Source organism: Coturnix japonica, chromosome 7 (assembly GCF_001577835.2).
Source record: "Coturnix japonica isolate 7356 chromosome 7, Coturnix japonica 2.1, whole genome shotgun sequence".
Classification (NCBI taxonomy): Eukaryota; Metazoa; Chordata; class Aves; order Galliformes; family Phasianidae; genus Coturnix; species Coturnix japonica.
In genome coordinates, this window is record NC_029522.1 from 23,043,431 (window position 1) to 23,067,679 (window position 24,249).

At 44.1% G+C, this 24,249-nt stretch overlaps 1 protein-coding gene across 10 annotated transcripts in view; it reads right to left on the minus strand.

Moving 5' to 3' along the window:
* Positions 1 to 9,978: 9,978 nt before the first annotated feature.
* Positions 9,979 to 24,249, minus strand: part of BIN1 (bridging integrator 1) — a 76,256-nt gene continuing 61,985 nt past the window's right edge. For 8 of the 10 annotated variants that reach the window (XM_015868790.2, XM_015868781.1, XM_015868783.2 and 5 more), the window contains 4 exons: positions 19,934 to 20,026; positions 19,046 to 19,156; positions 18,235 to 18,336; positions 9,979 to 15,229 (listed from right to left, as the gene is read on the minus strand). In XM_015868790.2, coding sequence (XP_015724276.1) covers positions 15,122 to 15,229; positions 18,235 to 18,336; positions 19,046 to 19,156; positions 19,934 to 20,026 — 414 coding nt within the window. In that variant the 3' untranslated portion in view covers positions 9,979 to 15,121. Of the gene's footprint in view, positions 15,230 to 17,060; positions 17,148 to 18,234; positions 18,337 to 19,045; positions 19,157 to 19,933; positions 20,027 to 22,880; positions 22,905 to 24,249 lie in introns of those variants that run through there. The other 2 variants (XM_015868791.2, XM_015868784.2) reach the window with 2 other exon arrangements.

The window sequence follows — 24,249 nt, forward strand, 5'->3', positions numbered from 1 at the left end:
GCGAGTATGACTGAGTATTATATCATATTTCATCTGAATAGATCACACAGCCAAAAAGGAATATAACTGTGCTATTAGAAGTCATTTTTCTCCAGCGATACCCAAGAGAGCTGAAGGGGAAGAGGTTTAAATCTTTTTAGAATTGGTTGGACCTGACAAATCTACTTTTGTCTTGTGCCCACAGAAGTAGTATAACCACGCTTGTGTTCTGTGTGAATGTACGTACTTAAGAGAATCTGAAGGTGTCACCTGAATGTGGGAGACTTCAACCTTCCTTTAAGCTCATAGGACAACTCAATTTCTGTCCAGACAAGGTGCAAATTGGCACCTCTCACCTAACTCAACGCACCTTGTTATATCTGAACTAACTGGCTCATTTCCTCTTCAGTCAAAAAGTATTTCAACAGACCCTTTTCATCTCATCTCCATCACCTTCTGTTATCAGTTACTAAGGTGAATTAGATGCAGCTCATTACTAAATCCCAAGTCATATTTCATTACAACCACATCCTCGCTGCATACACACAGCTGTCAAGTGTCAGCTTGTAATATGATGAAAAGCACATCCATGACAGCAGAGCAGCATGGTCCAATGCTGCAACAAGTAAGGATTTGCTCAAACACAACAGCCCTGGCAAAAGAAATAAAAGAAAGAAGCTGCTTACCTTCAGAAGGCCTCAGGTACACAGGGATCTCCAGTGAGATCCCCTCACTTAAATGAGGTCTGGAAGAGGTGGATCCTGGCTCTACCCCTTCTGGTCACTCAGTGCTTTGCATGCACCTGAGCTCCCCTGGGTTGGCCCTGCCTTCCCACCAGGTGCTCAATCACTGCTTCAGGACATGACTCAGCATTTCTGCTACACAGAATTTTGCTGTAAAGAGCTTCTCACACAACAAAGCAGCAGCAGAATAAAGTCTCTGAAGGACACATCATGACCTGCCTTCTGCAACTTCCCCTATACCAAGTTGCCTTGATATATAGCCACACTATCCACTTCTCAAGTATGATTTTGCACACTCACAGGGGCTGAGACATTCAGAAGGATGAAACAGACCCTTGCACAAGCGTGTCAGCCATACGTGCAGGCTCCACATAGGGTGGTCCATGGAGGCACCAAGATGCCCTGCCTGCAGTAACCCCCATTCAGTGCCCAGCATTGGGCTGAATTCAGAAGGAAAAAGAATGATATTCTTTAACACTCACAGGCCGCTACCATAAATTTGTCTCTTTATAGATGGTTGCTTTGATCAGCACTTTTGCTATCTTTCATAGCATGGCTACAAGCCGTCTTGTGGCTTTCTTTCACCATGGGGTTTTGCAAATGGACTGCACCGGACCAGCGGCCCAGGCACTTTTACACCACTAAAATTTGTTTTGTCACAGAGTCCATTAAGCAGAAACGGTTCAGCGCTGCAAAGCAACTCTTTTGTACTCCTGTAAAATCATATAAATCTACCAGTCTGGCTGCCAAGAGCAACTGCAAACAGGCTAAGGGACTTCTGTGGGAAGCCAAGGCTATTAAGTGCTACCGACTGGACTTTAAAACGCAGGCTGCTGCTGGTTCTTTTAAACTCTGCGTTAATGACTGTTACACACTCTCCCCAGCTCCTCATTTCTCTCCTTTTTATTGGAAAATATGTCCTCATCTTCTATTTTTTGCTGCAAAACGAGCACAGCTATCATTATCCTATGCCCTTCATCATCCAATGGCCTGGCCGCACTCCTGGGGATGACCCAGCCTCACATAACAAAACTCTTATCCTCTGAGGAGCAGAGGACACAACTTACTTCCTTATAAGCATGAAAAACAGAAGAGAAATTACAAAGCTGGCAGCTGCAGGGTTTTATCCTAATTACAGAGCTCATTTCCCCAGCTGAGATGAGGCCTGTTAGCTCTCCTCCATCCTATCCCATAGACCAGTAACACCTGCAAGACAATTTCCAGCCACAGCATGAGGCTGAGTGTAGGGAGCTGCCTTTTACAGGGGCTTCACAGCCTCCCTCCTGCTCTGCTGGATTAGTTTTTTCCCTAAAAACCCAGAGCTGGGCTGAGGCACTGCAGATCTGAAGGCTCTGCAGGCTATTTGTACTGAAGGAAGGCAACCACGACATAGCAGCGGCACCAGGATCAAAACAAAAGCTTTGAATGTAGTAGTGGTGAGTCATACACAAGCTGCAAAGGAACTACCTGTAAGCAAAGGCTCATATCCATCACAGTCAAGCTCCCAGTCTAGCCACATCCATGGCTGTAGAAGGAAGAGAGCAAGACCTAAATGCTGGAAGCAAGAATCGAGCCTGAAGGACACCAGAAGGGGAGGATAATTTTGTCTGTGATACTGCTGAAAGACATCCTTTCTGCAATAGCGTTTACAAGAGATGCGTGTTTGTTCCAGCCTGCCCTGAAAGGAAGACGAACCCCAAGGAGACTTCCATTAGCCTCACATGATTTGTGGCATGATCTCGTGACAGGCTGCCTGCTGAGAAATGCTGACAGTATCACTTCTGGAAATTACAACAAAATAGAAGCCCATCTCATCTCACTGGAAGCCCTTGGCTACTTCCCAATGCCAGCTGGCAGAGAGTGAAGTAGCCAGCACCTGCAACAGGCATCCAGCATGGTAGTGGCCATTAACACCATGTCCACTTGGATGCAAAACCTCCAAAAGCATCAGTGAGAAATGCTACACAGGGCTGTTCTGTAGGCACGTAGGTACCAAGTGCAGGTTTTGTATACATCCAGTTGAGCTGAGCCCTAGCATAGGGCTGAGCAGAGCTGGGGAATGAGTACATAACAGGCCAGGTTGGATGGGGCCACGGGCAACATGATCTAGTGCTTGGATCTAGTAGTTGTCATCTCTGTCTACAGCAGGAGATCGGAACCATATGAACTCTGAGGTCCCTTCCAACCCAAGCCATTTTATGATCAAAACCTGGTTAGAGGACTAAACAGACCTTTAAACCATCCTCAGCACCTATACTGTGAAAGTCCTGGGCCTCCACAATCTCCTGTGATCACTCAGCCGCCCTGAGGAACTCAAATTAGCACTCCTGAAGCCTGTTCCAGCTGAACTTCATTTCCTGACCCATCCATCCCCCCTTGCAAATGATCTCTAAGACTTTGTAGGCATCTCATCCAAATCCCTTTTCACAGATAAGACATGCAGATTATACATTTATTTTGTTTACCTTACCTTAGCACCAAGTATTCTTGTACTTGCCAGCTCTCCATGACACACGGTATATTACCAACATTTCTTGGTTGGGACTTAGCCAGAAGAGATCCAGAAGCATCTCAACAGCTCAGACACCAAAACACCCACTGATTTCAGTAAGATTTAGGTACGGAGGCTTCTCAGACACTGTCAATCTCCTTAGGTGCTTTTATGAATCTTCCAGTACCTAGGCACCTTCAAAAACCAAATCCAAATGCCACACTGCAGCCTCCCACTAGGATGTCTGAATCATTTCATAATAGGTATGAAAACCCAGCAGCCTCCATGCAATTATCCAGCTGACAGATGCTTCCACAACAGCAGCGCTAACATTTGTATGACTGAGTACCAAAGTGGGACAGCTTTTGTACATCAGCACAGAAATATTTGGCCAGAAGACGACTAGGCAGCCTATGAAAGCTGATGCATGTAACAACAGAGATAACAGAAGATAGTCTCCAAGTGTGACTCAATGGATTAACTCACCTTACCTTTCCCTCCCTCCCTCTCTCTCTCCCTCCCTTCCTTCCTTCCTCCCTCCCTCCCTTTCCCCTATGTAAGCAACCATCTAGAGACCATCTCACACCTGAAAGTAGATGTGCTTTAGGACTGTTGTGGGACCCTGCACAAGTGTAAGAAGCAATCCTGTCTCGAAGACTTGTCCTCATTGTCTGTCCTGCAGATAAGGGCTGCTGAAATATTGGTCTCTTTGCTACTTATAACACAGGAGGTAACAGCCTTAAGTTGTGCCGGGGAAAACTCAGGTTGCATATTAGGAAAAACTGGATATTAGGATGTTTAATCTCAAAAGGAGTGGTGATGTACTGGGATGGGCTGCCCAGGAAGGTGATGGAGACACTGTCTATGGAGGCATTCAAGAACCTTGTAGATGTTACACTGAGTGATATGGTCTAGAGCAGTCATAGGCATGTCTTGATGGTTGGCCTGGATGATCTTAGTTGTCTTTCCAATCATAATGATAGTAAGATTATCATGTCATTGAGCCCCTTTAGCCATGGAGAGCATAATTCTGACATCTGCAGCTCAAGATCTTTCTGCTGAGCACAGGGTTTGCATCAGCCCTGACCACAACAACAACTTGGACTGGGTGCACATTCCTTAAAGACAGCGATGCTTCCCTGACACGAAACCTCCATGTCCCTGGTTACAGAGACTGACATGTCAGAGTTGTTTAAATATAAACAAACAGCACCATTCACAGACTTAAACAAGACAGAGGCAGGAATGTCTTCAGTGCCATCTGTTCACGGTGAAGCACATGTACACAGAGAGGAAGTGTTTTAATTGCTAAAGCATCCATAGAGAATAATGCGGCTACTATTGCTAATTCTTGAAAACATTGTATCCTACAATATACCTCTGTCTCTTCTGTGACAGGATGATTTATACAATCACATTTAACAAGAGAGATCTGGAATGATTCTTCTCCATATTCAAGTGCTTCACCTGGTCCTAAATAAGGTCTTTTAGGAGTTAAAGAGAACCAAAAAGGCAGAAAATTCAAGTGGGAATGAAGAAAAGTTATTACGGATTTAACCGGCTGTGTAAAACCCCCAAAGCTTAGAATTAAAAGCTTTTAAAAAGCTTTGGCTAGACTCACTGAGTCATCAAAATTTAAAGGCAAAAATATTCCTAAGAAGTTGCTACCCAGACCTTTAACGCAATAATGGAGAAAGAAGTGGGGCAGGAGAGGATTTTTGAAAAAATAAAGAGAAAAAAATCCCTCCTAAGCCACTGATAGACTTGGGCTGGTCTAGTTATTGCTAACAGGACTTATAAATGGCTGTAAATCCCACACACCCTACAGAACAGTGTACAAAGAATATATATGTACGTGCTGGGCCATCATGCAGTCCCCTTCCAAGCAGCTTATACCACACCTGGTGTTTTGATTCTGCAAGTTCTGTTGGTATGTATTTGGGTGGGAAAGGACATCAGATGCTCTTCTGGGACAGTAGATGCCTTGTTAAAGCTTTATGAGGAGCTGAGTGAACGAGGCTTCACCAGTCATCCATGGGTGAAAGCTGAAGCATCAATTAACCAGCAAAAACAGCTAGCAAAAGCAAACCTATTGCCAGAAGGCTGCAAAAATCCATAGGGCTTTACCCTGGCACAGGAACATTTTGAGAAGTTCATTTACTAAGCTCCTTTAAGTTGAAGCTAGAAAAGCCACTGGATGACCCCATGAAGTAGAAACAGACTCTGCTGGAGGGAGGTCCCAGTGATGTGGACTTTTTCCTGACCATCCCCATTAACTGGAGATTTCCATTTTCTTGCTAATTCTTGCATATCAGAATAATGGAGTATTAAAAAAAAAACATTTTCTTTTCATGCTCCAGCTGTTAGCAAGAAAATCATTACCACATTAATGCAGCACTTGAAACCACCTATGTGCTTAACCCCAAACCAGCTGGAATCAAACAGAACCTATTATCCTTCTGATCTGCATCGTATCTTTAATCCAGGGGCCAAAGACTTCTGTGGTCACTAAAGGCTGAGAATAGAATTATAGCACCACAGTATCATAGATCATGAAGGTTGGAAAGACCACTAAGATCATCCAGTCCAGCCATCAGCCCATACCTGCAATGACTCTAAACCATGTTCCTCAAATCCACATCTTCTTGAATGGCTCCAAGGATGGTATTCCAGCATTAACAGACAATTACTGCAGGCTAAGAAAGTCACAGTTCCTGCAAAGGGACTTGGAGAACACACGTACAGCTTTCTGAGCCTGCTCCTTTGGCTTGTAACGAACCCTTGAGCAGATCCCATGAAAAGTCTATGTTAAATGATGCTTCAGCATCAACGTGAATATGATCAAGTGCCAGAGCACAGGAATCACACTGAAGGGAGGAAGCCAACAGGCGGAGAAGACCTTGCTGGCCGTCCATGTGGAACTGTGTGGGATGGCTGAGTGACCCATTAGGATGCCATTTGCTTATATGTTATTATTATTTATGATAAATGTGTGCTGTGAATCCAAGGCCAGGAAAGGCTGGGCAGATGGAATATGATCCTCAGATGGCTTTTCTGGGGAGACTGAAATGTTTTTGCAGAACTAATTGCCTCATACATTGGTTTTATTCTCCTGGCTGAGGTTAATGTCTTCTTTTAAAGTTATTAAAAAGAACTCTATTTGCTGATTGTTCTGGACTCAGTACTGGCAAAAGGAGCACTTAAGGACTCTGGAGAGGCCCAGACAATTCCTCAAAGCAGCTTGGACGCTAAGTAGTGACAAGCAAGGTGTTCCCTGCCTGCATTTTAATCTCCTTTCCAGTGGATCCTGTCACACTGTGTGTCTTGGGTATCCCCATAAATGTCCGTAGGGGAGAGATTACAACTGGCAGCCTCCTGCAGCAGAGCACATTCATAAGCAAAATCAGCTATCAACAGGAACAAGACAAGCTACGGTGCCACAGCAGAGCTAAACACCCAGCACAGCCTCACACAGCCCGGTGTGCTGCGTGCAGCCTCCTCACACCTTCCATTTCACAGCTCAGTCCAAAGGCCAAGAGCAAGAGAACACACCAGCATCACCTTCATAGCTCTGGTTATGTGAGCCGTTCCCACTTGTGGTCCATAGCCTGATGTCCAGAGGGTGTGCTCCTCACAATACAAATTGCCTTTCTAGCCAGAAAGAAATGAAATCCCTTGCCCAACACATACCTGAAAGAAATCTCCAGTGAAATGACACAAAGGAGCTCAGGGTGGGTCTTCCTCTGAGGGGACACTGGGTCAATCGCCAACACTGGCTTTAGATGCCAAGATTTCACCCCAAAATAAGCATAGATAGTAGGGAATGGTGGTCCCTTAAGTTAATCTTAAAGGACCGTGATAGTAAATTAAGAGCAGGGTCAGTGATGATTCAGTGATGTGACAGGAGAGCTTTGATAATCGAGGTAGTGTGGAGCCTACAGCTTCATAGGCAAATACCACTGGAGTTAAGCAGTGGTTTACTCACTGGGGGAAACCTTAGCAGGAAGCCAAGCAAATTGCTTGAAATTTGGGCTGCTCACAACACCCCTCCACTCCAAACATTGGAAGGGTCAATTGCTCCCCTAGTGCTGAATACAAGGAATCCAGCTCTGATGCTGAGCTCAATTAAATAGAAATATGAAGTAAGAAACAAAAGCCAATTAGATAAAAATGCAGAGTTACAGGATGTGAATGCTGATTAACCTAATAATAGACAATAATGCTAGTAAAGGAAGTTAAATGGTTTGTTTAATGGATGGGATGATCTATAATATATAATATATAAAGTACTTAACAGTAAACGTTTAATTGCCAGCTTCAGATGCATTTTTCTTTAATGTGCAGAAAAAATGCCTCTCGTACTAGTATTACTGGATAGGAGCAAATTACAGCCTAGAAAAACAAACAAACAAACAACACAATGTCTGTCGTGTGGAAAAGAGCATCTGCTTTGCAGACACAACAGAAAGTCTGAGACACAGATAGCAATATTGGGAGCTGCACATCATTATGGGGGTAGAAATGCAGCTTTCTCTGTACCTGCCCATGGGACGGAGGGCTTAGGAGGCAGAACATGAGCCTCAGACTTCACAAGACAGCTCCAGGATCAAATTGCTGCGGTTTTAGGAAAGTGATCACTTGTCAGATGAATGAAGCCAGATTCTGGTGTGAGTTGTAGGGAAATCTCTTAGAGGGCTGAAAGTGTCTCTAGTTAGTGTGATCCCTCCTGATGAGTGAAAAAGAAGCCACGGCCCAGTCAGTGGCTAAAATGTGCTGCCTGCTCCCAGCATGCATGCCCCAAATATGAGCTTTTTTCAGATTTCTTCAAATTTTGCACATTTAGAATGTTCATCAGGCATGTGGGATGCTCTGTATGGAGGGGTAACACTCAGCAGCTTTCAGAAGTGTCATTGTATGGCTGGATCGTTGTATACTTAACCACAGCATCTCCCTCAGCAGCAAACAGCACTTTCTGCAAAATCAATAGTCGGGGCTCTAATGGAAATCTCTAATAGAAATGTACAGTGGCAACACTGAGTGTAGGAAAGGGGAGTCACACTGGGAGGCCTGCAAATAGACAGCCCTGCTCCATCTCAACATCTGTGAAGTGGAGAAATGAGAAATTACTCCAGCCCAGGATGTAACACAAGAGGTTTGTACCACTCCTCTTGCTGGTGCAGAAGCAGCACTGCTCCCATCACATTTGTTTAACACTTCAGACCGTCACATTGTGCAAACAGTGTGAAGAAGTGCAGTTTAACACCTTGCACTTTTGATGGAGCTCTTCCTTCTGCTACTGCACTGGAGCTCCCCTACGGGTGGTGGGGTTTTAGCCCCTGCCTTGCAAGGCCACCTGTGGACAGACTGATTCAGACCACTTAAATTTCTCAAACCAGCCTGGTTTACATGGCATCTTCATGGCACTGCTCTGCCATCCCAAGGTGCCGAGCACCACAGTCTCCTAAGTCAAGGAACACAGATGGGAACTTCCAAAAACAAACAGCAGAGTGAATTGGGTACCTGTTGTACCCCTAGACTTAGGGAGAATCTTCACCAAATGCTTATCAGCAACACATCAGAACAGCCAGCACACCCTGCCTGCCATTCCTGGCAGCTGGCTGCCTCCTAGCCCAGCCATGAGCGATGCCAACTCCATTACCTGCACCACAGGGCCTAGGGGAGGAGGCAGCCATTAGCAGCCCGTGATGAGCTAATTAATCACAGGCACTTGCTGAATTCCTGTGCTGTTATTAATGATTGTGTGGATTGAGGAGGGTGGATGGAGCTTCCACACCTGCTGAAGAAGCAGTGTTGCTCTGCAAAGGACACAACTGCACCCAGCCAGCACACAGGGGACATTGTGGAGAGCTGCCCCTAACGCCACCCTGCATCCACCCCTCCGTGGGATCATAGAGGGGCTTCCCGCTCCACTAAGGAGCATCTGGGCTCAAATCAGGTGTCACAGGGCTCAAGGACAGCTCTAGTGACAATTTATCCTCCATTCGTGAGAGGGCACCACGGAGCAGCTGCACTCAGCAAGTTGGGTACTAACACCCCAACCTTTTACTATGGCAACAACACTCAGGCCCCTGCCTGCCCCCTCCCCGGCACTAGGCCTCACCTCCCTCCCAGGCACTAAACCTTACCTTTCTCCATCTGTGCAGCCTTCCTCCTCCTTCTGTGCTCCCAGCCTGCATGGTGAGGGCTCCTCACAGCTGACCTGAGGGCTCATGAGCCTGTTTGTGCCCCATTATCTTGCCAGGGTTCATGCAGCTGCAGCCTGCACATGGCCGCCAGCCACAGCAGCAGCCTCAGCCTCTTTCCCTCCACCTGCTGCAGGATTAGTTTCAGTTCCAACCACGTGCCACCAAGGTGAGAGGCTCAATGCACTAAACCCTTCGAGCCATCTGGAAACCTAGGAATGATGCACGTGCTGCCCGGCCCAATCCTTACACCGGCTCTGCAAGTGCTCCCCGCCCACTCCTTGCACGTGCTCTGAGGTCTACAACACCCAGGTGCTAAAGCAGAGCCTAGCAGTCCATTCATTAAGTGCTAACTGACACCACTTTGCACCAATTCCAATGCTCCTCACTGCTTACATGCACTGGGCCTGGCTGCAACAAACAGAACGGCCCCAAAGCAGTTGGCTGTGAACAGCGTTAGTCCTATCTACAAAGTTGCCTTCAGTGATTAAAATCACATCGTGCGGTTACTTGCTAAGGAAAATAAGAGGGAGAGAGAGAGAAAGAAAAACTGACACAGGACTTAAGATGACACAAATTATATTTCTCAACATTGCCAAGAAACAAAATGGGACAAATCCATCTAGTACTTATCACTGGAACTGGGCATCACAGCTCTGAATACAATGGGAATTGTTCAGCTTCGTTTAAATAAAATAAGAATTAAAATAATTAAAAACAAAAAAAAAAAAAACCACAAAAAAAAAAACCACCCAAAAAACCAAACATTTCTCATGTCATCACGGTTAAACCCAGAGACTGAATTAACAGAAGAGATTGCCAGTACATTGCCAAAGTCATTGCAGTTTGATTCAGTTAAAGAGAAGCAGTAAGCCCAGAAGTGCATCTGGCAAGATTCATGTAGGGACCATCTACATGAAACGCAGACTAAGGACAGGAATAGCAGAATACACTCTAAAAACACATGAAGGAATTATAGCTGTGAGACACATCAAAATACAAGCTCATACGGACAAGTCTTAACAGCTGTAGTTTCTCCATTTATTTCCATCAATATAAATTCTGAAATGACTTTCTGATTCTCAGCTTCCATGTGCGAGCACCTGTGCCAGCTGTGGCAAGAAACGGCTTCCTTTGGTGGCCCAGATAAAAAAAGTTTTTTTTAGTTTTCCTGCTATCAGCATCCTCAAGCTGTACTGCACAGGATTTGCTGACAGACACAAGTACATCCATCTTCCAGTTCTGTGCTTCAGGCTGGTGGGAAATGCCCTATGCTAATGCCATCCTTATAGAGCAAAGGAAGAGGCTGGGAAGCATTCTGACACGGGAGGTAACTGAAGTCAAGAGGACCTCAGGCACCCCAGTACTTGTGGTAATTTTGCTCTCATCTGTTTTGTAGCATTCCTGCCAACTGCACCTCAAAGTCAGACTATGAGTAGGGTCAGCAGCCACACTAAGGAAGCAGAAAGTGCCTTGGGCCTTTTCCCTTCAAAACACCATTGCAAAACTAAATTGAGCTAACACCTGTTTCCAGGCAGAAAAATGGAACCCTTACAATGCTCCAGGCTATAATAAAAGAAAGACCCCTTTGACCTGGGGCTGTTTACCTTGGCTGCAATCTTTGGACAGTTCAACAGGAAATGCAGAGCCAGCGACTGTGGCAAACAGATCACTTCGGGCACCTGGAACGATGCCCCTACAATCTCATTTAATGCATGACCTCCACAGTCAAGAAATGCAAAGGTGGTAAAAGCAGACAGCTGAGGAATGCCCATGGAAAGCAACACAGAGCCTGCAGGAGTCCCACATGGAACAATATACTCATCTTTACCCCAGGACCTCTTTGCCTAACTCTGTCTAGTAAATGTCTATTACTGTTGTTGCTGAGAGAGAGAAAAAAGGAGAAAGAATAATGCCTAATTTCTCTTAACACTTGGGCAAATGAGAATTCCTGTTGCACAATGGGATTAGGCTCAAATTGGAGAAATGTTATAAATCTAAAGTTATAAATCTATTCCAAACTGAGACTGATAGAGCAAAAATGTTTAAATCAAGTTACAATACCAGTCAATGGCAAGGGCTGAAAGATGCTTTTATTGTTCACACAGTAAAACAATCCAGTGGAAGATTATTAGATGGGGAAACAGCAGCTTTGTTGGGATGAATAACCAGGTAATCCTTGAAATGCATCCAGTGTACCTGTCATTGGAGCAGTACTGGGCAATAAGCTTCTTTGGGATCTCTTCAGTGGACAAACAATGTATTCACCAAAAAGGGAAATAAGGGTTAATTGAAACTATGTGTCAGACTAAGAAAAAAAGGCAAAGGCGAAAAGACTATTAACAATAAAACATTTTTCTTTCGGCGTTTTCAGAACAAGTTTCACATTTGCGCCTCAAATCAACTTTTTATAGCCCGAGTCAGAATGTTTTTTATAAAGTGAAAAAGCAAACCCTGTTTTGATTTTTTTTTTTCCCTTCTTCATTTCACCAAGAAAATGAAAACAAAATCAACTTGTCTCAGGTCACCCTCGCAGCTTCAGGCCACCCTTACAGCATCTTTTTCCCCAGATTTTTCAGTTCAGCCTGCAAACTGAAAAATCACTGTGGGCACAGCCTACTTGGGAGTTTATACTGTCCTTCTTTCTATTTAAACCAGTCCTAAGCCAAAGGAAAATGGGAAGTTTATTTCACCAGGTAAAGCAAACCAAAAATCAAAGTATTTAGAAGATTAAAAAAAAAAAAACAACCCTGAAAATCAGAGGAGATGCGCCTGTTTATAGGCTGAACATAACCCAGGAGATAAAGAGATGATTCCAAAGAATACTGCCATCTACAAGCTTCCTGCTATGCCACCTTACTCTTATATAAGGCAATTTACAACCTGCGGGCCCAATCCTGCATTTTTAGAATCTGTGATGTGATACTGCACGCACAGCAAAATCTAGGTAACCCACGCTACGTGATCTAAAAGCTGGGGGGGGAAATGGGCGCTGTGGTTGCAAGGAAGCAAATGGAGAAAGATGCGCCATCCTCTCCACTGGCAATACTTGAGCGTCAATCACATGACCTGAAAACAACATCCCTTCTTTGCAGAGCGTTACCACTTCTGCAGGGATAATACAGTACTGGATAGTTGCTTTGCAAGCTCAATTAAAGGAAAAGGCCTTACAAGGATTTCTGTTGGGACAGTCATCTGGTTCAAACACAGCAGAAGACAACATCAACAACGGCAAAAAAAGAAAACCAACCCACAATAAATTAGATATCAGCACGGCTTTCTAAGTGTTCTACAACAACTACTTGCAAGACAAAAAGAAACAAACAAAAACCCCACAGCTCTGGTACTTAGAATCTTATCTTAAAAAAAAAAAAACAAACAATAATCCACAGGTTTTGCATAAAAATAAACATTTTAAGCTGACGGCGTTATGTTAATTGGATCAACCCGCGTTTATATATATATATATATACTTTTTTTTTCTATGTATATTTAAATGTATATTTTTCTTCTATGAATATTCTTTAAAGGAGTAATGGGAGTCACAAATGCATAAAAATAGATACTTTGGAAAGAAAAATACTAACGACAACCCTGGTGAAAAAAAAACCAATAACCCTAAGAGCGCAGTATTGCAAAGCAATGGCGCACCGTGCGGCCACTTGTGGAGTCCAGTCCTTCTCTATTGCGTGCAATTATTCTTAAATACTAGCGGGGATTTAACAGGGGTGAGAAACAAAAACTCCTGCAAGTTTATTTAAGGAGAAAAAAAAAAAAGTGGTTGGATATACAGGACAGATTTTGATGCTTGTTATATTGCTGTAAAAGAACAAACACAAGCCATCTTCTGAGGTGAAAGCAGAAAGAACTCTGGCAGCTCTTGCATTTACAAAAATAAACTTCCGATCAAAATCTGACCCTTTGCTCTGAATTAAAGCTTAAAAAAAGAATAAAGTAAAACAAAACAAAAGCATTTTTGCCCTAAAACGTATTTTTGTGTTGTTTTTTTTTTTCCTGTTGTCCTACAAGTAATTAAAGCAGATGAGGAAAGGTGGGGTTCTCAGTAGTGTGTGTCAGCACCCTGCACATCTCTGACAAAAGCCAGCTCCTAATAAGATTATTTCCACGACTGATCCTGTCCCTTTACAGCAGGAGTTAACCTTACTGTTAAAAATCCCTTCAAGGCAAAAAGATTGTGGAGGAGGAAGGGTGGGAAGCCATTAAACAAAAAAAAGAGAGAGAGATAATAGCCTGACCTGCTTGCCAGCTGCATCAGTATTCAAGTAAAGTTTAAAGTACCTTTGTGGGACTTCAGAGTCTCGGAGGGTCAGACCAGCTTACTTTAACAAGTGTAATATGCACTTTGAAACAGCTTTGTCATCTGCTTGTTTCAACTAAAAAACAAAACTCAAAAACAAACAGGAGCATAGGAAAGGTCTAGGAAAGGTCTCAGCATCAGTATTAGACTGCAGAGTGTCCTCTTGACACTGACACTTTGATATTCTTGTCTTCCTCTTCTAATGCGTTAAAATATCAAGAAGTCATGCAGTCGTTTTAAATGAATATTTTGAGAGTCCAGTTTTCTTAGAGGTTAACTTCATCACCAGCACAGCACTGGAGAAAGCTGATCTAATAAGAGTTCACTGACAGAAGTCTTCAAAGGAAAGTAAAAAATACCATTCCACAGATAACAATGCCAATTAAAAAGACAGAAAGCAAATGGTTTTTCCCTCATTGTTTTTTCTTAGACATCCTTTCAGAAGAAAAATTTCCTTTACATTTTCTTTAAAAACACATTTTCCTTTCAGCTTCGAGATCTATCTTCCATCTACATAAATTTAAACTCTTCTGAAAGTGCCTACAGGCCTTGTGGGGGCAGGGCATTCCCTCTCCGAAATTTCAGAGCCATCTAAATGGCATCTGCTCTTTTTGTCTTGTTCATCCTCTTCAGTTCCTCCATTCCCTTTAGCTTTCACAGGCCAATACACTACTGTGAGAATTTAGGTGCTTGCAGTTGAAAGAACTTTGGACTGAGCACAGCTTGACTCATTTCACCTCCGTGTCATTACCACATAGTTTCTCCTTTCTTTACACATACAAAATTAGTTTGTATAACACTGTTTTAAAGGAAGAAAATAAAATACGCACACACATACATTGTATTGTTGAACACTATACACTAAATATTTTTTTTCCAACAGCATCACAGAAGTTTGGCCTACTGTAGGTTGACCTTGTGGGGAAGGCTGAATTTTTCTAGTTGCCATGCAAGCCACCTTCAAGACAAAACAGGTGAACCCACCCAAGAGCAAATGCAGCTTTTGCTCTCAAGCCAATAGACAAATGCTGACTTTCCAGGGCTCGGACTGACATCGCGTCAGTTCAGTCAACGCAGCATTTAAAGAACCACACTGAGTTGCTTCTGTGTCAGTCCTCTGAATTCAAACACTGTTAAACCAAAGGGGGAAGAGCGTAATTGGTCTGCCTTAGTAGTAGTAGTATTTATATATTTTGATAATGCTTTGAATTGCAGTTTACTTCTGAAACCTTGCCCTTTGAAAAGCACACACCCTTTTAAGTTGACAATTTTTTCAGGCTTCTGTTCCTTTAAAATTCTCTTCTTTTCTTTTTTACTGCTCTTTTTCAATTATCTACCAGAAATCTTGCTTTCTTCCAGCAGAAACGTGGCTGGCGGGCTTGGGCTTTCACTGCACCCGCTCTGTGAAATTCTCAGGGAAAACCCCTCGGCATTGGTCAAGTTCCTTATGCTGGATCCAGTCAGACTCCTTCACACCCATCAGCCATCCTTCGTCCTAGAGAAGACAGAGATGAGACACTGAGGAGGAGATAAGGGTAAGGATATTTCTCAGAGTACAGGCCAAGGAGATGTCAAGGCACATCGAAGCCATGCTCATGGTTGGCTTGGAGATGATCCGGGTAGAGGATTGGGGAGAAGGAGATAAGTGTTTGTGTTTCCTTTTAAACAGAAAAGGCCACATTCCAAAGTCAGCACTAAAACTTGTCTGACCCAGAGTGTCTGGAAGCAGTGAAACGTACACAGCCCACAAGTGCAATAGGAACATGTCATTATTTACATCCAGTGCAGCAGGAGAAATTCTCTGGAGCAATGGGATCCAGTCAACTGCTCTACCTTTCACCACATAAACACAATGGGTTTGATGTTCCTCATCATCAAAAAAAAAGATGGGCACCTCCACAGGGCACGGGTCTTCAGAAAGACCCATTTTCTGGTGCTCTGGAAGTGCTCATCCCCTGTTCCAGTGAAGATACCTGGTTGATTAGCATTTTATGCAGCTTACGCAGACAAAATGAATCTTGCTGTAATGCAAACTTGGTCTCAGAGAACTGAGGAGCTCAACCTTTAATCCCCAAAACCCAGCAAGCTGTTGGGCTTGATGCAAAATGTGGCTGGAAAAACTCCCCAGACACAAGCATCCTCCCTAGCCATTAACCCCACAGACATTAAGCCCAACTCTCTATAAGCAGGGATGAATTTCCACTGAAGCAAACGGAGTCCTGCCTTGTAGAACCTGCTCAGGAGGAGAACCAGACTTCCTTCCATCTCCATGCTCTCTGCAAACTTAACAGCTTGCTCTGCATCTGCTCCTTTAGGCAAAGCATACACCAGGCTCATTTAGAGCTATGTCAACACATTCAGCTACATAACTTGCCAGAGCAGAAATGCTCAGGCAACCAGATGCTCTAAGCTGTGGAGAAATGGGGCATGCTTGTATGCAATTCACACAGTTGTTCTGACACTCCTGAATCCAGCAGGAGTTACCTATGAATTTTCCCAAGGACACGCGCTGCCTCCCTTCAAACAATCTTTAAAAACATACCTGCACAGTGCAGGGCCAATGCAGCCCACACCAGAGGCAATCCATGGGGTATGTATTGCTTTCTACTGCCACATTATTGCTTCTGCTCTCATGCTTGTGTGTTTTAAGCGGCAGCAGCTCAGACCACCGCTGTACCTTAGTTCCCTGCTCCATGCAGGCTGCATTGGGTGCCTGTAGGCTCAGACAGCCCTTGCTGCTGCCTTAGAGTTGAGCATTCAGTGGATGTCAAGGGAACGACGTGAGTCAGGAGCCCATCTGCTGCAGCCAGCTGCAGGGGCTGCAGACAGACTGACATGCCATAAATCAGGAAGACAAACAACTAGGCAGAAGGCACTGGGCGCAAGCGCCTGGAAGGCAGCTTCCAAGCTCACAGCACAGCAAGCACAAAAGCTCATCAATTTACATGTAGTGTATGTGCCATACAGCATGCATCACTCCTGCAGCACCCGGCTTCAAAAAGGGTCTCCTCAGCTATAGGAATCAGACACCAAGACCCAGATTGACTCCTGACTACTTTGTACATCATGTGAAGTGCCAGATTAGAAGCGCTGCTGCCCTCAATGCCTTCTATCAAGTGAGATGACTCCAAGCCTGCCTGATGAATGCAGACATCTAAGCTGCAAGATGGGGACATGGCTCACAGTCTATAATCCTAGGCTTGCTCCACCCACGTGCACAATTCATGCACATGTTAAGAGCCAAGATTTTCTGGCTGGGTATGGTAAGGGTTAGGGAAATGAGCTGTAGCATATCATACACTGTAGAGGGTTAGAGGGCTTCAGTGCAGCTACAGCATTTGTTAGGAACACTCAGAGCTCACCCTCTGCAGCTTGGAGAGTCTCGAGTTCATGGCTGTTGCACCCACATCCAGCTAGAGTGCAAACATAGGGCATTGAAAAACTCTGTTCCGTAAATGCCATTTCCTACCACTGAAAGCAGAGGAGCTGCCCTTCATTTCCCTTCCAAGAAGCTTTATGAGATGGAAATGCTCATAAATGCTTGTGCAGGGGCAGTCCCACCCACTGAAGAGTCTTGTCTGTGTATGGGGCTTCTTCCCCGTACAACCCTTCCTCACAGAGCATTCTGCACTGTGGGAAATACCAACATATTACAAATCCCATTTAACAAGCAGCAGCAAGATCTCCCTCTATAACTCTCAAAGTCAACAGCTGAGCCACAAAGAACCACATCATCTTTGAGCTACACTGTTCCTTTACCCCTTCCGGAATCCTGACCTTGTCAAACCCAAAGAGGCATTGATTTCTGAATCAATTGTAAGAATTCCCTTCCTTTTCCAAATGAAAATCTGAGGTCTGAGCTTGATTTTTATGAAATCGCCACTTCTCTCAGCCAAGACAGTAAACCTGCTGCAGTCTCTATCAGCTGGAAGCCCTCAAACATAGCAAGTGAGTAGGATTTACTCAAGGCTTTTAGAAATAGCTGAGATTAAAGAAAAACACTGCCAATTAAATCCAGGCTGGAGATGGACAGGGGGAATGTTCTCTGGAGTTGGGCATCCTGCTCCAGCCTGTGGTTCTGCTGCCATCTCCTGGTCACACACTATCTTTTGGAAAACTTTGGGTGGTTCCTGCCAGTGCCACAGTCTACACTGCAGTGATCACAGATACTGTGCATGAAAATCAGGAGCTAAGTATGGGCTCTGCTGGGCTCCCAATCAAGAAAGTCATTGCCTTAGCTCAGATACCCTGTGATAAGGGCAAGAAACCATGTCTGCTTTGCATGCTTTATGCAGGATAATGTCTCTGCTTTTCAGTCACAAGCAGAGTCTTCCTCTGTTGCAGGCAGACAAGAACAGGAATAACTGGCTTTGCAGCCATCTCCCAGCCACAAACCAATGACTCTGCATAAAGCCAGACTGTTAGTGGAGGAAGAAGCAGCTTCAGAAATCCCTTTGGCTCATCCCAGCCCAAGCACACCACCCAGTTTTCCCTGCTCACCTGCTCCTCAGGGTTCTCAAATGGAATCACAAGCACCACATCCCCGGCCTTCAGCTGCAACTCATCACTGTCAGTAGCTGTGTAATCATGCATAGCCTGGACCTATAGACAAAGGAGAGGAGAGCCACACACGTGTTAATACTGATCTGCACTCAACTAGTTATGCATCAGCACCTGCACATCCTTCCTTTAGATGGTTGCGTTTCCAGGTGTTCCCATGGTGTGGGTCTAAGATTTGCATTAACTCAAGTCGTGCCCTGTATTCTTTTAGCAAATGGACTTCAAAAGTATTAGAGGTCATACCCTCCCCGCTCTGCCTCGTCTACTCCCTGTTTGCTATAAGAGCATCAGTTTGGAACTCCAAGTTATTTTCTCCTGTTGTATTTCTCTTTCTTCCATCCTGCCTCCTATCAATACCTGTGTTATAGACTTCCTGCTTCAAGCCAAAGCCCTTCACTTCAACTACTACAATAATATGCAACTACTATAACAGACTGTAATTCTGCCCATAATCAGTCAAAATGTAATGACCCTTCTATTCTTCTCCCAAATTTAGCCACCTTCCTGCTTTTGGTGGATATCCCAGAAAAAGCAGTATGAGGACATAATAAAAAAAAGAATGCCTACAGCAGATCAGACAAACAAAAAAGGAGACCATCGCTTCTCACTTCAAGGGCATGATGCATCTGTGTTGACTTGCTACCAAGGTCCTTCAGCGAGACATAGGCCATGGTCACACTTAATGAATGCAGTTTAACTGTTGCAGGAATAAAATCATCAGGAATGTGGTGTCCCACCAGCATGCATTCACCTTGAACAGAAATCCTGGGGGCATGTCAGCTCTTTCAGAGGAAGCGCCTCCTTCCACGGTGCCATTGACTGTAGCAGGGAAAGTCTCCACAACGACAGCAGGCAGAGAGCTCTGGTAGGCAGCAGCCAGGGAAAGAGAAAGACCATTGAGAAAGGAGAATCAAAGACAGGCAGCTCATTGATCCATACTGAAGGATTTGCATCAAAACCATCCATAACCTACTTGGGAATCACAACTCTATCCAAAGATTCAGAGGGTTTTCTCAACAGTGATGAGAATACTCCAAAGGACAGCAAAGGCAAAGGAGATGACTGCTGTCCTCCTTTGCTTATGGCTACAAAGATCAAGGAGGATTTAGAGCATTTTTCTGGGACCACGTTTGCAGCATTTCCCATTTAATGAAGTCACAAAGCAGTTCCTGTTAAGTCTATGAAGAACTGAACACAAGTGACAATCTATAAGAACCAAGCAGCCATAAGATGGACCTACTCCAGCCCCTAGAAACATGATAATGTCAAAAGAGATGAAACCTGGTTATTCAGGAGATATATAGAGAGCTCAGAGTAGGTAAAGTAAATGGTGGGAAAGGAGGGGCCCATCAGATGATTCAGGCTTAATACAGAAGGGGCTGTGGGCTGGCTTCATGACATGAACAAATAGATGGTTCTTTCTGAAGATCTTCCAGCTGAGCTTATCCCTGAGTATCACACAGGGAAAATACAACAGCTAACTCTGGCCTTTGAATAAGACCACTGTAACTGCTGAAGCGGCAGGGATGCATTTTTCCAAGCTGTTGCACTCCTCTTTTCTCAGCCTACCTTCCCATATGTCAGCTGTATGACAAAGAAGTGGTGCAGAGAAGCAACTACTTTCTCATGAGGTACTTACCGATCCTGAATCACCTTCGGTTTTAGATGCTTCAGCTCCAGCTGCTGCTTCAGATCCAGCTGCTTCAGCTCCTGCATGGGCTGCTTCTGCAGGCTGCAATACAGAAGCCATTCAAGTGGAGAGTTACTCTCATTACTGTCATGTCTGTGTGCAGAAAGTACAGCTCGGTCTGTCCAAGTGCTCTCTACACGGTTGACTGCTGCCATCTGCTGACAAACAGGTGAAGAACTTCAGTTCTCACTACATTTGCCTCCCCAATTCTCTGCAGCCTACAGAAACCACAGTAAAGCCTGAATCCCCTCTGAGCCACACAAGAAGCAATACTGCAGAAGAAACAATTCAAATCCCAGAGCCTGTATGCCTTTCTTTCTGGGACTTAACATACTGACTTACATACATAGTAGCTATTATTACATCTAGATTTCCACTGGTATGTGAACACACAGCACTGCTTACGTGCCAGCAGACAAGGATCTCTCAAGCAAGGTACATTTAAGCCTTCATATACTCCCAGAAAAAGAAAAGCATGGTAATAACTTGTCCAGATGTTTGTGTGGACCCAGCATTTTTGAATGAAAATCAACTGAAAACTATGCCAATCTTAATCCAGTTTGATTTTGGACAGGCCCAAAGAGTTCTGAATTTGGATTCCGTTTGTAAGAATTTGCTATGACTGTTCTGCACGGTGTCTGAATGAATCTAATGCACAAAAGCTATCTTCACTGCGAGGAACATTTCAGCATCACCTACAAACCACTGCCCAGCAGAGATTGCCCCTGGAAGAATGAAGACTGAATTCCATGCACAGCATAGAATGAGCTCTGGCACTCATCCAGAGCTTCAAGCTTTTGGTATCTCCCACCTGAAGCCAGGCTAGCTCTGTTTTAATGCAAAAATAAAGACATTCATTTGCCCCCTCCCAGAAACTGCAGCAGCGCAGGAATTAAGCTGGATCTGGAAGCATTAATGCTTCCAGCCAGGCAGCGTTAGAAAGACTCCTGACAAGAGTCTCGGGTGTCTAGTAAGGTCTGTTTTCTAATTTAATGCCTGGAAGTCTTCACTGCCAGTCTATATTTATTCAATCATAGCATAGACACCTGTTTGTATGATCTAGCTAATTTCCTGCTTCAAACTTGCACAATAGGGACTGTTAATACAGACGCTCCTCATTTTTAACACGTGAATAAAAAAGTTTTCACATCCTGCATGATTCATACATTTAGTAAACACACGTACCTCCAAATACAACCATGTTCAAAGCACAGCACTGTCCAGATTTCCCACTGTTGCAATTCTCCTAGTCCCAGCCCTACACAAGCACTCTGGCCAGGTTCAACTGATCAGTGAACCCCCAGCTTTCAGCAGTTTCCCTGGGAACCCAGGTAGCTTTGTTGAATCTGAGCTCTGCAGACATTCCAAGCCAACCCACGGTGACTGAAGGACTGATTCCAAACTCATCCTTCAGAGAACGAGGTCTCTTCATCCTCATAAGAAAGCTGTCCAACAAGACAATGCACAGATCCACCAGGTTTTAAGCCATACACTGCATATCCTTCCTTCACCACACCTTTCTTCCATCTTCCTTCATCATACCTGGGCTGACACCAAACCAAGCTGCCTGTGCCTTCACTGGAGCAGGTGCGCAGCACCATTCAGGCCAGCAAACCCCAATGCTCTCTGAATTAACCTGGCCAGGCCAAAGGAGACACACACTGTGTAAAGCAACAGCCATGATAACTCTAATTCCATACTCATCTGAGCACTGGATACATACTGGTACAACTCTCCAAGTGATTTCCTAATAACAGCAGAAATAATCAAGAAAGAAATACCTTCATTGAACCAAAAGCAATCACTTACTAAACTTCAGCTGCTCCAACAGTGCCATTTAACACACGCTTACCTCTCCTGACACAGCCTTCCTTGTATCCCCCCATCAGCATGCCCACAGGCCGACAATGCCAGGAGGATATTATAAATAGCAGACCTGCTCCCATCCAGCAGATGATTCCCAGAGCGGCTTTGGCAGTGCTAAGGTAAACGTATGCATATTAAATGCTACAAAGGCTTCTCCTGTTTAATTAGATTTGCTCCCCGGTTGCCTTTTATCTGGACTCAGTGCAACCGGAATTGGGACAGATGCCAGCACAACTCTATCTGGCCAAGCATGGCTTTTATGCAGACAGGTGAAAAGCAGCTCATATTGAACCACAGACTTCTTAAAGCAGCTGATCCGCAAAAGCAGTATTTAATAATCAGAGAAATTGGACTTAATTAACTCCCCGGATTTCAACAAAAGGCATTTTCATGTCAGCTACTTATTTTTCTATTTTATGTACCTGTAGGCATGCCAAATTCTATAAAAACATTTGCAGCCATGGGAAGAAGAGGGAGAGCTGCTCACTGCTGCTGCCAGGTTTGAAAGCTTTGTTTATTCCAACTGCAGCAACACACAAACAAAGCACGAGTTTACTTGTCTGCAGAATTAAGCAAGTTCTCCTGCATCTAAATCTCTATAGTTATTAACCCCATAACATATGGGACTACATAATCGTCCGACAAATCTCTCATCACCAAGGGCACCTGAGACATTTATGCATCGCACACAAGACCAACAGGATATATACACTGAAGGGTGGATGGTGAGGATGACGCCATAGTGGGACTACGTCTGGGGAGCAGGTCACAGCATCGTGCCAAGGGAAAGATAAGTGAGTTAGCAGGGAAAGGCAGCGGGGTGGTTTTATGCTAGAGGCATTAAGCTACAGTGCCAGACATGGCAAACATGGCTGCCCCAGGGCTTTATGGAGAAGGCATAGAAGTGGAGAAACTTTGGTTTGAGGTGTGCAAAAAGGAGGTGAGAAGAAAACAAGACAGATGCAAGCAGGGATGGCACAGGCACATGCACAGTATGTGATGAGAGGTGAAAGCCATTGGAAGTTCTTACCTCCCATAAATCCCAAGGTAAAGACTATGCATGTCAAAGAGCAACAGAAACAAAACATGTTTATATGCAATTATTTCAGCAAGTAAAAAATTATAGACACTGATCAGTCTGAAGCAGACATACACATTCAACAGCACTTACCTCTGCATGTTTTGTTGTTGTTTTTTAAGTGCGCAAATTTATGCACTCATCCCCTCCTCATTTCCAAGTTAAGCACTAGGATATCTGAGAAAGGGTTATTCCTTGCTCTGGTATGAAGGGAGATAGCTCAGCCACATTCAGATAATGGTAGCAGTACTGACAGGAAAAACAACATGGATCTGTGGTCTATCAGAGTTAAATATCTATCTCCCCAATCAGAGTTATGCGTCACTTCAGAGCAAGACTTCAACCCGTATCTTTGGATCGGCAGCGAAATATTTTAACCTCTCTGCCACATGCCCACCCTGTGGGAAACAAATCCAACTCCTTTGAAAATGGGGAGGTTTGTGCTAGGTTTAATACTGTGGTTACGCCACTATAAAGTATTGATTTCAGACTCCTAAGTGACTTCTGAAACTAACAATAAATGTGTAACAACACCAAACATGTTACTGTCGAACAGTTTTTAAAATCCCACTCAGCATAACGTTTATTGCAAATAATTCCATTTTAGAGTAAATTCATATCTAATGGCAACATACCCAGTTATTCAAGTTGTAACAGTGATTCAGAACAACAAAAAAGCTTACTCTGGGGTACGTAGCAGTCATGCAGTCAAGAAATGCCACTCTGTCCATTTAACGTTCCCATAAGTGGCAGTTTGGCACATTGGTGCGTATCAAGCTATGATAATAACTAGAATTTTGCAGATACGGTATTTTAATTTGGAAGAATCAAAGTTTTAACAGAGATTTTACTGCTAGAAAGAAACCAAAGTGCAGCCCACCTGCCTCTGGTAGGACAGGAACAGGTACAGGTCAGACCAGAACTATGAATCTTCCTTTTTAATACTTCACTGTGAGGCAATATGTCCAGGGAGGAAGCTACTTCTTTACCATCAACAGAGGCTATGTTATACTCAGACAGAAGGGCCTCGTGTCACTTGAGTATCTTGTCTGCAGTTTTATTCATCTTAAGTAACTGCAGACTATGAAAGAACCTGTTTATTAAAAATCTCTTTGAGAGCAATTTACAGCAGGAACACAGAACAGAGGTTGAACGCCTACGCATGGTCTAAATCCACGTAGTATATAGAGGATGTTAATCTATGGATGGAGGTACATTACGCTGAACATGTTGTCAGTCAATACATCATCCAAACAAAGCACAAGCATTCCACAGACAACTAGTGCCAGACTGTGGCCTGGCTAACAGCCACATGATTCTC